The 13482-nt window shown below is 36.2% G+C and overlaps 1 protein-coding gene across 1 annotated transcript in view; it reads left to right on the forward strand.

The window, feature by feature from the left end:
• LOC114352753 (ras-specific guanine nucleotide-releasing factor 1-like) overlaps positions 1 to 10811 on the forward strand; it is a 47659-nt gene extending 36848 nt beyond the window's left edge. Inside the window, exons 6-9 of the mRNA XM_028304462.1 lie at positions 555 to 606; positions 2047 to 2173; positions 4125 to 4186; positions 10806 to 10811. Coding sequence (XP_028160263.1) covers positions 555 to 606; positions 2047 to 2173; positions 4125 to 4186; positions 10806 to 10811 — 247 coding nt within the window. The remainder of the gene's footprint in view (positions 1 to 554; positions 607 to 2046; positions 2174 to 4124; positions 4187 to 10805) is intronic.
• Positions 10812 to 13482: the final 2671 nt, after the last annotated feature.

A 13482-nucleotide genomic window follows, 5' to 3' on the forward strand; every position in this document is an offset into this window, starting at 1 on the left:
TATTGTCGACTATAAAGGGCGGCGAGTGTGGTCGGGTTGACCTGTACCTTTGTTTGTGTGTTTACCCCTTTTTGGACAGCTTTTTTCATCATGACTCTACCGTTAAAATTTCACTTTGCTCGTCATTTTTAGTTACTCATCTATCGTGTCAAGCGTTACGAGTTGCTATCCATAAACCATCAAATCAAATAGATTATTCAGTACAGGCCCTTTCCATGGCACTTATACACGTCCTAAAGCTTGCCCTACCTACCACTTCGGGACAACATATGAGCTGGTGTTGAGAAGAAGTCATCTTCAATAGAAGCCGCACGCCCTGGCATGGTGACACGTTCTGTCGTAGTTCACAGCGTGGTCTAGAGTTTAAATCTTGGTCACGTCACCATCACCATTTCGACAATTGAATTTTGTCTGAATCAGCTAATGTCAGATTGAGTCATGGGACTAAGGGGGCGTTTAACAAGTACATTTATTTATCTGTATTTACTCAAAGAGCAGTACAAAATATATCATCGTAATTCAATTAAACTCCCTATCGTTGAGATTATCCGCAGTTCCTGCCAGATGTCGCTGCGCGTGATCTTTATTAACCTCACCGGCGCACGCGCATGTGGCACTGTTTTCGTTCCATTTCAGCCCGGGGGGAAGTGTGCGTAGGGTTGGTGGATGAGAAAATAATATTTTCTTTGAAAAAAAAAAATTTTTTTTGCTAAATTAAAATTATTTACTTAAAGGGTTTTGGAATTACAAGTTGAGTAGAATAATAAGTTCTTCTCTTTAGATTATCTTTGCAGTTTTGCCAAGCTTTGCTTTTGTGTAACTCGATAGAGCAGTATAAGTTCCAAGGACTTTTTACACACCAAAAAAATGATTTATTTCAATAGTGTTTTAAATTAATTATTGTAACACATAAAAATAATAATTAAAAACGGAAAAACTTGACAGAGTAGGTTTTACTTCACTACAAAGCTAGCTACCGAAGTAAAAAATTCTTACTACTTTTTTCGTCCACCAAGTCATGTTGTTTCGTGCAAACGTTTTGTAAAAAAGAAGGCAAAATAAGTATAAGTTGAGTTATTAACTTTACTTGAGAACCCTAGTTAAGCTACACCGCGTTACAGCGCTAGTGGAGATTAACTACGGAACAGTTTTCAAGTTCATACCCCGGGATTATTTTAGAACTCTATTTCTGACAGGACTTAACGCCCTGACCGTTTCTCGGAAGTAAACATGTTATTACACTGTATGTTTGAGACAAAGATGAAAGAAATTATAATTAAATAACAAGGTTTTGACTGGCCCTGTTGTTTAATTTAACTTTCAATTTAGTCGGAGTTGTGTTGTGTTAAATTGAGTTTATCGTTTTGTTATAACGGAGTCCAAAGATGCTTTATTTACATTTAGCCAATACTTGGATGCTATTAAGATATTTCATAATTTTCATACTTAAATTCATCGTTGACCTTTTTTTTTGTTTTGTAAGTATTCATAGACAATTTACAGTGACAAAAAATAGGAAGCTTAAAAAATATATTAAGTTTCCTTGTTGGACTTTTCAATTTATAAGTGACGAAAATGTCTCAATAGTTTCAGTGCCTGACTGCCCATTCAAATGGTTCGTAACTTTCGACAAGTAACAAAAAAGAATAAGTATTATTATGGATTTAGTTTTGATTAGGATTGATTTTTATGTCACAAATTATCCTCTCTACTAAACAAGAAATACCACGATTGTAATGATCCAGCAATTGTTATTTTTTTCTGCTACAGCAGCCATCAGCTCTGTGCCCACTGCCACATGATTTTAGCGATTCTGCGGGCTATGTCAGTCACTCTGGTTCTCCTGCGAATCTCTTCATTTTTTATTCAATCACGCAGGGAAACTCCGAGCATAACACGCTCCATCGCCCTTTGGGTGACCTTGTGCCTTGTTGTTATAATAACTAATTATTATTTTACTTTTATATTTATTTGACGTTCATAAGTGCCACTTGTGGTCTAAACTGAATAAATATTTTTGATTTTGATTTTTTGACTTTGTTCCAGGCATGTGCCCCCCGCTACGTGTCGTTCGTGTCCCACAAGCTGAACCAGCGGGACCCGGTGGGCACCTGCTACGTGGCCAAGACCTCGGACGCCATCAAGGTCGAGGAGATCTCGCCGTGCAGGACCAGTAAGTTGACGTTTTGATAATCTGATGTTGAAGTTGAGTTTCAAGTGAAGCAAAAAAATTCATACATGTAAAATTAACGTAGTCTAGACGATACACTTTGTTATCAAGTCTGATACATAATTTGTATAATGAGTTTAGGATCTCTTTCGTTGGATAAAAATGTAGGTAGAGCCCTGAGGACGACTTAGAGAAAAAAATAACGTAAAAATAAAGTTTACAGTACATACATCTTCAGTACTTAATTATTTTGGACGTAAAGCTTGTTGTTCTAGCCAAACAATACGATGCGAATCACAATATATGTCGACATATATTGTGATTCGCATCGTATTGTTTGGCTAGAACGTAGAATAGCAATTTACATCATTATTAAATTCTTGATTAAGCCCTCATTTGCTTTAAGTATTTTGATACCCACCGTATCTTAAATAGCAACTTAAAACAATCGCCTCATTAATATTCGCAAGCATTTAGAAAATGTGGCGATACTTTGTTTCCACGTCGCATAATGGCGGAGGGCGCGAAAGCTTACGAAAGCTCGCGAAGCGCGAATTCCCCGGCACTTCCGCCGGTAATGGCTTGCCAGGGTGACGGCTCAAGGCGATAAGGGTCTACTTTGTGGAATATTTCTATAAAACTCTTTAGTAATTTGCAATTTTATTACTTTTAGCACTTATTCAGTAAAAGGAACCAACATAAAAGCTTATTACAGACAGGAACATCAGTAACTCTAGATTTGCTTTCTATTTCTGGCCATCAAAAGAGTTATTACTTTAATTACTCTTTTAATGAGATTTAGATGAGAGTATCCAGGAGAAGTGATAGAGACGTTCAGAGAAGAAAATTACGAAGAAAATTTTGTGTAGTAATAACTTACAGCTTCAGCATTTTAGCTTGAAATTATGGAGTTCCAAAGAGTTACTTGTTTCGTAAATGCGGTGTAAACTTAGTACGTACTTATCTGCTGACAACATCTTTAACGGGCTCTTGGTGTTCGCATACGAGACTTTGCTATTTGCGGGTTCGAGTCCCGTAGAAGACAAGTGTTGGGTTTATGAGAAAAAGAGAAAATCACAGTTTAAAGCAGATTAACTTTTATAAAAGCTCAATAATTTTACTTTGTTTTATGTGAACTATTCGTAATTACAATTGATATTTTTATATTTGTATGTAATCTCTATTGTTATGTATTGTATGCCATTATTTTACATAATGTACTTTGTTTAGGATATCGCCATGTGGACGAGGGTGAGTGGTAGCTCGGTGTTAGAACTGCACTGTGTATACTGTACTGCAATTTAGATGTTAATTTAATCATCTTAACTTTTAATGTAATCCCACCACTATCGATGTTTTGTGTAAGCTTTTTTTTTTACTATCGTCTCTCACACAAACATAAATGATAATTTAATTCAAGTGAACATCAAAGAACGATGTAGGATTTATGGAAATAGTTCTGATATTTATTTTTTCTTAGCCTAGGCGCAGACCACTGAATTTTAGTCGGCCGATAGTTGGACCCAATTCTAATTTTTGTATGAAAAATCAATCGATGTAATGTGCGCACTTCCATACATGCCCATTCTGATTAACTGCCCGACTAAACTATCGGCCGACAAAAAGTCGTTACAGTCTGCACCTAGGCTTACAAGAATATAGGACATTGTTTAATAATAATTAATGTATCTTACATATCTATACAAAACCTCTTGAATGTTGTTGTAGATAGAATACATTTAACTCAAAAACTTAAAACTTTTCTAAATACCATTAACCTTTCAAAACCATAAACAAAATAATTTCAAGTTTTGGCATTAATGTTACAGTCGTTAAACATTTGACATTCGCAAAACTTTCAGCATAATAACAGTAATTTCTTATAATCTCTGTGTACAGGTGGCATCGATGTAATTAGCTAATTAATATGTTAAAATAATTGTTTAATTCGCAGCGAGCCACGGGCAGCGCAAGACGGGCGTGTGCCAGGCTGGTTTCTCGGCGGCCGTGTCAAAGGTAAACAACTTTATTTCATAATCCCAACTAATATTATAAATGCGAAAGTAACTCTGTCTGTCTGTCTGTCTGTTACGCTTTCCCGCTTAAACCTCGCAACCGATTTTGATGAAATTTGGCATAGAGATAGTTTGAGTCCCGGGAAAGAACATAGGATAGTTTTTATCCCGGTTTTTGAAACAGGGACGCGCGCGATAAAGTTTTTCTGTGACAGACAAAATTTCACGCGGGCGAAGCCGCGGGCGGAAAGCTAGTAATATTATAAGTTGACGACTTATTTCACACTCGAGATTTACAAGATTTTAATAATTTATTAATTTTAATGGAGAAACTGGTAAACAGGATTCAGCGTCGACTGATTTGGCGTTCCTAATCCCTACGTTATTGTATTTAGTAAGCGCGATAGAGATTAGGGATTAAGGTAATTTATGTAGGTCTTAAATTACTATCAATATCCAAGACCGGGTGATTGAGTAAAGGAACAGCCGCATATTCTAAAATGGCATGAAATATAAGAATATTTTTTAAAGTTCATTCTCAACTTCATTTGCTAACAGAGATACCAGCCCTTATGTGAAATTATGATGATCATCTTATGATTATCAAATAAACTCCACCCCGACACTCTTTCATTACCGATTTATCCCGCTCATTACGAATTAACCCCAAGCCGTGCCTAATGCCCACATTCGGGGACATTCGTGAGAAACCTGCGCGTGCGGTTGTATTAAATTGTACGCGAATTATATTCGAATTCTCCGCGAAATTACAACTTTAATTTTCGATGTGTAAGCGCACGCTTATTAGGGCTGCTACACACATAAGCGGGCTGGCATCGACGAGATTGTTGAATCCCAAAACTGACCCTAAAAATTACTGCATTTGTTCGGATATTATTGACTAGTTTATATGGGCGGAAAAGCTGAGAGACATATTTACCGAACTAAATGTCCGGACATCTCATATTCATACGTTTCAAACTAATGTCGTCCACTGCTAGACATTGACAAGACTTTAAGGTTTTCCACAACAACCATTCCTGCGCTATCCGCATCCAAATGCTTTCTGCGACCTTCACCAGATTACCGATTAATGCCGGCCCATTTAAATAATAAATAATAATAAATAAAAATGGAATTTATTTCTCACCACAAACAAGATACGATTANTAATATAATAATAATAAATGGAATTTATTTCTCACCACAAACAAGTAGATACAATGTAACATGCTTACGATTAGGTATAACCAAATATATGTAACTTGTTTGTGGAGACTGGTGATCTATGGTAAGTAAAAAATACTTGTGTTACAGACCACCAGGTCTCCACCCCCAGACATGTCTTTAGGTATAGTAATACCCGTGGCTTACTTAAAAATACTTAGTATAAGTAGGACATTAATGTACATATTTTAATGTTACAGTTTCTTTATAAATATATCCTCTGTCTCTTGGTAAGATAACTTACTTAACCATCTAAATAAGATTTCTTTACATCCGTGCTTGTTTTTAGGGTAAATGTTCAACGAAGCATTAATTTTATCGTACAGTTTTGGTCCTTGCGTACAAAAGAATCTATCAGCAAAAGAAGAGTAAAAAGTTTCTGTATGGCATACTTTTCTATATCTTCGTCTGACAGCAGCTTCTTGGTCCTATATATATTTAGTATCTCTATGTTGCATAAGTATAGTATTTAATATATATAATTGACGGATAGTAAGAACTTAACTATCGGCATACAATGTTGAAGTTGGGTATAGGATTGGGTTAAAAATACATAATAATATTTTTANTGGGTTTAAAAAGACATATTTTTAGAATTAACCGCTGCGCCCTTTCAATTTTTAAAAGGTGACTTTTTGCCGCTCCCCCCCAGATTGCAACACAGTATGACATAATTGATTGACATAGAGATAAATAGACCTGTGGGTCTAGACAAAGTGCAAATTATAATCGCAAACCAGTCGAAAAGTGGTCGAAAAGCCCGTTTTTTGTATGGAGTTTTGACGGATTCGATTTTCGATTCGATCAAAAAGTGCGTTTTGTCTAGGGGGGCTGCTTTAAGGTTTTGCCATAAGTGACATGTCTAAGTTGTTTAAAAATATAAATTAATTTTCTAACTTTTTGTGTCAAACCCATTATGTGCTCTTGGAAAGTAAGAGTCTTATCCAGTACAATACCAAGATACGTTATAGATTGAACCCGTTGTAGGTCTTCACAAGAACAGTTTTCTGGTAGAGGATACATACAGGTATGTGCAGTTATTTTAAGGTTTGTAGAAATATCTTGAGAGTGTCGCATCGAAAAAGGTATGTATTTCGTTTTACTAGCATTTAGTGTTAGAGAGTTAGAAGCTAGCCAGTGACATACCCTATTAAACCCTTCCTGAGCCTTGTGGTAAACATCTTCCCAAGTATCGCCATAGAAAGTGAGAGATGTGTCATCAGCATACGCTATAATCTTACAGTTATCAAGTTTTAAATTGCATAATTCATTTATATAGCAGAGAAACAACGTAGGCCCCAACACACTTCCCTGCGGCACACCAAATGCTATGGGAATTTCCTCACTCAATAATGTACCGACCTTTACTCTTTGCGTTCTATTTTTTAGGTAATCACTTAGTAATAGAAGTGGCAGACCACGGATTCCTAATGATTCAAGCTTCTTTACAAGGATTGGTATAGAAACCGTATCAAACGCCTTTCTCAGGTCCAAAAATATAGATAGACACCGCTTCCCTTTGTCCAGTTTACGGACAACAAAATCTGTTATCTCATGTACTGCATCGCTAGTTGATTTGCCTCTTCTAAAACCGTATTGAGAATTTGCTAGTAAATTATTAGTTTCTAAATAAGAACAAAGTAAAATATGAAGTTACAAAGTTAAAAATCGGAACGATTACATTAAAAAGTTACCAATTCCCACAATTCCCAAAAGCTTTTTAGGTAAAGCCATCAAATGATTACATACTATAGTAGGTATAATAATAATAATAAACGTATTAGTTTAACCGACAAAACTAAGGCCCAAGTAGGTATATAAAGTTCTCAATTAATCACGGCAACCACTTAAAGTGTAATGAATAGTAAACACCCGGAAACTGTACGAATAGTTAATTCGGAACGCAATCAAACATGTTTGAACATGGGTCCGATTGCCGATTGGCAGTTTGTGGGATTACTGAACAGTTTAAAATGGAAACGGTAGGACCACTTTAAAGTAAAGTAAGGAACCACATGAATTATTCTTCCCACAGTCGTCGATTCAGCCGTTTTTTTCGACTGGAAAATGCATGAAACTCCATACTCACTAGCCCGGGGGAGCCGATGATCGAGTTACCTTTGTGGGGTTCTCCTCGCCTGAAGGGCAAGGCCTACCCACTAAAAATCAGTCGGGTCCCACTATGGTTACGTTTTGTGAGACAGCATACGAGTCGGAGAATCGTTCACATGCTTGCCTTCACGCAGCGTCCTCAGCCTCGCTCTAAAGACGTTCACTGCCGTACAAAAGCCTCCACCATAGATTTCCACAACGACCGGTACTGTGCTGCCCACATAATTATCCTGTCTGCAGTGCACTCATTTAAGTATCTTGTTTCGATTCCCCACAGAAATATTTTACGGTACGGAAGCCTCTCATTTTCTAGTGAGCTTGGTGCTTGGTACCTACTTACTCTGCGGTATTTCGGACATGAGTATATGGCGAAGCTTCCCGAACGCTGCCCATCCGAGTTGGATTCGACGATTGACCTCTTTCTCGAAGTTGGACCTACCTAACTGGACTGTTTGTCCCAGGTATACATAATTGTCGACAACTTCGAGTGTAGAGTCTCCAACCTTCAGAGGAGTGGGTGCAACACGGACATTAGACATGATNAAAGTACCGACCTTTACTCTTTGCGTCCTATTTTTTAGGTAATCACTTAGTAATAGAAGTGGCAGACCACGGATTCCTAATGATTCAAGCTTCTTTACAAGGATTGGTATAGAAACCGTATCAAACGCCTTTCTCAGGTCCAAAAATATAGATAGACAACGCTTCCCCTCGTCCAGTTTACGGACAACAAAATCTGTTATCTCATGTACTGCATCGCTAGTTGATTTGCCTCTTCTAAAACCGTATTGAGAATTTGCTAGTAAATTATTAGTTTCTAAATAAGAACATAGTCTAGAATTAACAATCCTTTCAAAGATCTTAGAAAACGTTGTTAATATTGCTATTGGACGATAATTATCTATGCTATCTCTGTTTCCCGTTTTATAAATAGGAACAATAATTGCCTTCTTAAAAGCATCCGGAAAAACTCCCCCCTCAATGCAGACATTAACAATATGTGTAAAGTGAGCTGCTATCACATTCTGAATGCTCTTCAGTATTTCTGTTGTAATGCCATCATAGCCTGCCGAACACCCGCCCTTTAGTGTTTTAATAATACTAATTACCTCTTCGCAATTTGTGGGATTAAGGACAAAAGAGTAACTTGGTGAATCGCTATTTTCCAAAAAAGGCGACGTAGGTATATTAATTTTGGCAGCTAGCTCCTTCCCGATATTGGCGAAGAAGAAATTAATAGCATACATAGAGTCCGATCTGTCCTCACATATCTTTAGCAGTTCATCTGATGGTACTTTACACTTTAGACGATTTGTGATTGCATTAATCGATTTCCATAGTTGTTTACTATTTTTACCTGCAGAGTTTAAAAGTTGAGTTTCGTGTTGTCTTTTTAATTTTCTTATGAGATTACAACAGTAATTTCTATAACGTTTATAAGTGATCCTTAAAGTTTCATTATTTTTATGCTGTTTTAACTTCTTGTATATTTGATCTCTGTTTCGTAGGCACCTTAAAAGGCCAGTAGTCATCCATGGCTTAAGAGTAGTTTTTCTGCAGGGAGGACAATATGTTGAAGTATTTCTTGAAATTACGTTTGATAGGTTTTCAATAAATAAAGTGACTTTATAGTTTATGTCATTATTTTCGTATATATATTGTAAGTTTTCATTTTTACAGTCTGTTAATATTCCTTCTAAATTTATCCTCCGGACTGGTTTTTTATTTATAATATTAGCAACTTTAGTTTTTAAGCAAAACAAGACTGCTTCATGATCTGTTACTGATGTTTCCAAAACGAGTGTATAAGTAGTGAATCTTGTCTGTATTGCAACATGATCAAGACAGCTATCCTTCCGAGTTGGAAGACTGTGCGCCATAGCAAGTCCATAAAAAGCAATTATATCAAGATATTCCAAGGTATTTTCATCATAGTTAATTATATTTATATTTATGTCTCCTACCATAATAATGTTTTCATACGATCTCAATTTTTCGAATAAATTCCTTAAGGATTTCAGAAATGGCCCTAAGTTTTTAAACTCACAGGGCCGGTAAATAGCTATTATTACTGTTTTATGGTCCAATTTTACAAGTAAACAATTACATTCATTTAGATTCGGTTCTTCAATAACAAAAGTCATGTCTTTCTTTATAAATACTACTACTCCATCATTTTGGTTGTAGTTATTTGTAGTGCTAAAACCTTCATAACCGCCAAGTGTAGGTAAAGATCCCACACAAGAGAGCCAGCACTCTGAGAGAACTACAACATCGCATTCAAAGTTCAAACGTTTTAGTAGAATACTAATTTCATTAAAATTTTTGTTTATACTACGTATGTTTTGTTGCACAATCTTTAGATAAGAAGCAGGCTCTTTTAAAATGTCCGAGCAGTTCTCAGGTTGGCATTTCACAGTCTCAGATACGCAGAATGTGTCTATATTATTTAATAAATGGTTAGTGTCCGCGAATTTTGTATGTTAATGTTTCCCCAGAGATATTGCAAGGTACCGGTGCATAAATAGTTCTAAGTTCATTATACATTATGAAATAATAAATGTACAGTGTGTTTGTAGAGGGGCAGAATAACATTCTTTTAGATATTGGAAATTTCCAAGAAGGATTCCTTACACAATTTTGATGGAACAAAATATAGTTGTTGTTTTGTACCACAATTAACTCTGTTTTTTGACGCAATGAACAATACATAATTAAAACATAGCAATTTGTTAAGATACATGCAAAATATATCAAACAGTTCAGAAAATAAAAATATTTTAGGCTTAGTGGCTTTCCATTACATGTCACCTTTTTTACATTATGAATAAAGACGAAACCACAGCAAATACACCGATTAGATGATTTTTGTAATGTAATAATACACCACCATTGTGCTTTACGACCATAAACCATAGACAAATAGAGCATTGACAGTCATTGTTGTGATTCAAATGTTTTAAAGCATTTTTCGGATTTAATTGTAATAATTTTAGCACTATCCTTAGTTTTACGAAGTAAAATTTTGCCATTTGAATACCAACAAAATTCAAAATTATTTGTTTTAGCATACTGTCTAACTTCATACATAAGCTTCTTCATGGAGAGGGGAATGTGTTCATCTACATAAATTGGTTCATTCTCATTTGTCAACCCTGTATTCAATGTATTCAGTTTATCCGCCACATTTCGTTTCTTGTTAAAGCTGCGTGTCAACGATAAAAACTCGTGCTTCATGCCGACGGCATTAAATTCAGTGACAATCGATCTTATATTTCCAGGTTTAGCCGGTAATCTGTACATATCTCGCACGTCGGCAGGCATAATTTTCATTCCTATAGTGTTTGCGATTTTATTCACAGTCGAAAACAGGTCTTCGGTAGTTTCCTGCTGCTTCATTGGAACGTTTTTTATTTCTATTGATGATGATCTTCTGCCTAACTGCGTCTCTTCAAGTTGTTTTTCCAGTGTTTGAATTCGTTCACGATCTTCTTTTTTTTTCCGTCTCCAGATTCTCAATTTTATTTTTCAAAATTTCATTTTCCTTGTGGATAAAGTCCATAGATTTTTCTATTTCAATATTCGACTGTTTTATTTCATTGCATTTTTCTTTTAAATCTCTCATATCCGCCATTATTTTTGATAAAATTTTATCTTGTTCCGTCTTCCAGGAGCTAAGCATTTGCGTGAGTTCCTGTTGAGACGCGAAAAAGGTGTCTGTAGTTAGTGTGGTATCGACTTCAGTTTCGTACTGAGGTGATCCATCCATACGGAGCCGCTTAGAGGCGTGCATTTCTTTTGTCGTAGCATCCTTATTCTTCGCCGAAGAAATATCCGGGTCTGGCATCGTTGGTTTCTGTTTCGACGATGATTTACCTTGTGTTGTGGTCGATAGTTTAGGCATTATGTAGTGTCAAAACAGGACAGTATGTAAATTCTCCAAACGACTCACACTGGTAGGGTTCGTAGCAATGCGATTTATCAGTCCGTAGCAATTTCGTAGCTCGCACACTACTCTCGTCGTAGCACTCACGTAGCGTAGAACCGGCTCACAGAGGCAGTGACCAATGTTAATTTCGCCGCCGTGAGTTGCTGTCTCGGTAGCCGAACTATACCACGCGCGGACCGAACACCGAAGTCGCGGGTTCAAATCCACTCGCACTCAAAATTTTTCACTTTTAATTTTAATTATTATTTAAGTATCTCAGTCACTAACACACGTCCATCTCGTACGGTGTCCGCGGGGGAAGAGGAACATGGAAAACANGGAATGTAACGACATACAGACAGACAGACAGACAGACAAAAATTTTACTGATTGCATTTTTGGCATCAGTATCGATCACTAATCACCCCCTGATAGTTATTTTGAAAATATATTTCATGTACAGAATTGACCTCTCTACAGATTTATTATAAGTATAGATAAGCAAAATAACTGTAACAATAATCTCTACAAATAGAGCTTTCCTGTTAAAACGGCTTTATTGACGTTTTCGTTAGTTAATGCTGTACCTACACAATACACATGTTAGGCCCACGGTTGACCTGCCACAGTTTTCCATTCAGGTCGGTAACCGGTCGCGTAGCTATTCAGAGGTACAAATTAGAACAAAAACCCATTCATTGAAGGGTTAGATGTAGGTAATATTTTATGCGATTTCACAGAAGTTTCCTACTGAGCTTTTGCACTTCCTACATATTAGAATCCTGTAAAAAACAGTAACTCTGATCGTTGTTAAATAGCTAATTGTGACTGAAGATTATTATTCAGTAAACTGAAGACTTACCCACTTATGCAGTAAAATCCCTACATAATCTATAACCTTTTCCACTTCTAACGACACTTCCTGAAACTTCATGATGTTAACTTGCAATAACTCTTTACACATATAAAGTACCTAAAACTCATTTTACGATAAATTGGTTCCCGAATATTGAAATGTAAAATCAATCGTCTTTAAAGTCACCAAAAAGTATCCTTGATCATTTGACACATGATATTTCATGAATTAAACATTAATACAACTGGGTAAAGCATCAAAAACCCGCGATCCGACGCCTAATTTGTTATGGAAATGTACCCGCATTATAGCTCATCCGTCAGAGTGCCGGCTTCCAACCAATTTATCAAGTCAGTGAGAAATATGAGTTACATATGACCTAACTAGACATCATAAGGTTGCTAGGGACTGAATACATTTTCTTATCGGCAATATCAAATGATAGCGGACGCTTTTTGCGACGTATCTTCGTAGCAATTGCTAAATGAGATTAAACGAAAGGCGATAAACGTTTATTTAATTAAGTTTTACCGGTTGCTAAGTTTCATTATAGAGTTTTTCAGCAAGTGGTAGTTTTTCTTTCTTTCAATAGTGACGATTAATTTGATTGAATTGATAAGTCTAAATAAACCGATGAAGACATTTTTGATTAGATTTTTACTGTAAACATCTATAGTGCAAACTTTTTTTAGTTTCCAGATTAGTATGTTTTTGTGGCAGTACATACCTGCGTGTACGTCACAAGGTTTAAAAAAAAACAAAAGAATGCGATAAAAAACTTGGTCTTTACTAATAAATACATAACACAAGCATATTAATTGCTTACTTTGGGGCTAGATGGCGCTGTGTGAGATTGTCCAAACATATTTATTATTATTATTATTAAAGGTTTTTTTTGGCAATGAAGCTGTAGATAGAGCGACCATTAGATCGTTCTGACAAAATATTATGTTCGTATAGTGATCTTAGATACCCTTTGAATTTCAGGTTAACTTAATTCCTCAATAAGTTCAGATTCAGTAAAGCAAAGTTAACCTGAAAAAATCAAGTTACCCAAGACGACCGTATTAATATAGTAGGTTACGTTAACGCACAGCCCTGGAACTATAAACCACCTCCTCAATTTCCAGCGGCATGAGAAATTGTTCTCAAGTCACTGGAAGGCAAGGCACGC

Source organism: Ostrinia furnacalis, unplaced genomic scaffold (assembly GCF_004193835.3).
Source record: "Ostrinia furnacalis isolate ACB-3 unplaced genomic scaffold, ASM419383v2 OfSCF1435, whole genome shotgun sequence".
In the NCBI taxonomy this organism is placed as follows: domain Eukaryota; kingdom Metazoa; phylum Arthropoda; class Insecta; order Lepidoptera; family Crambidae; genus Ostrinia; species Ostrinia furnacalis.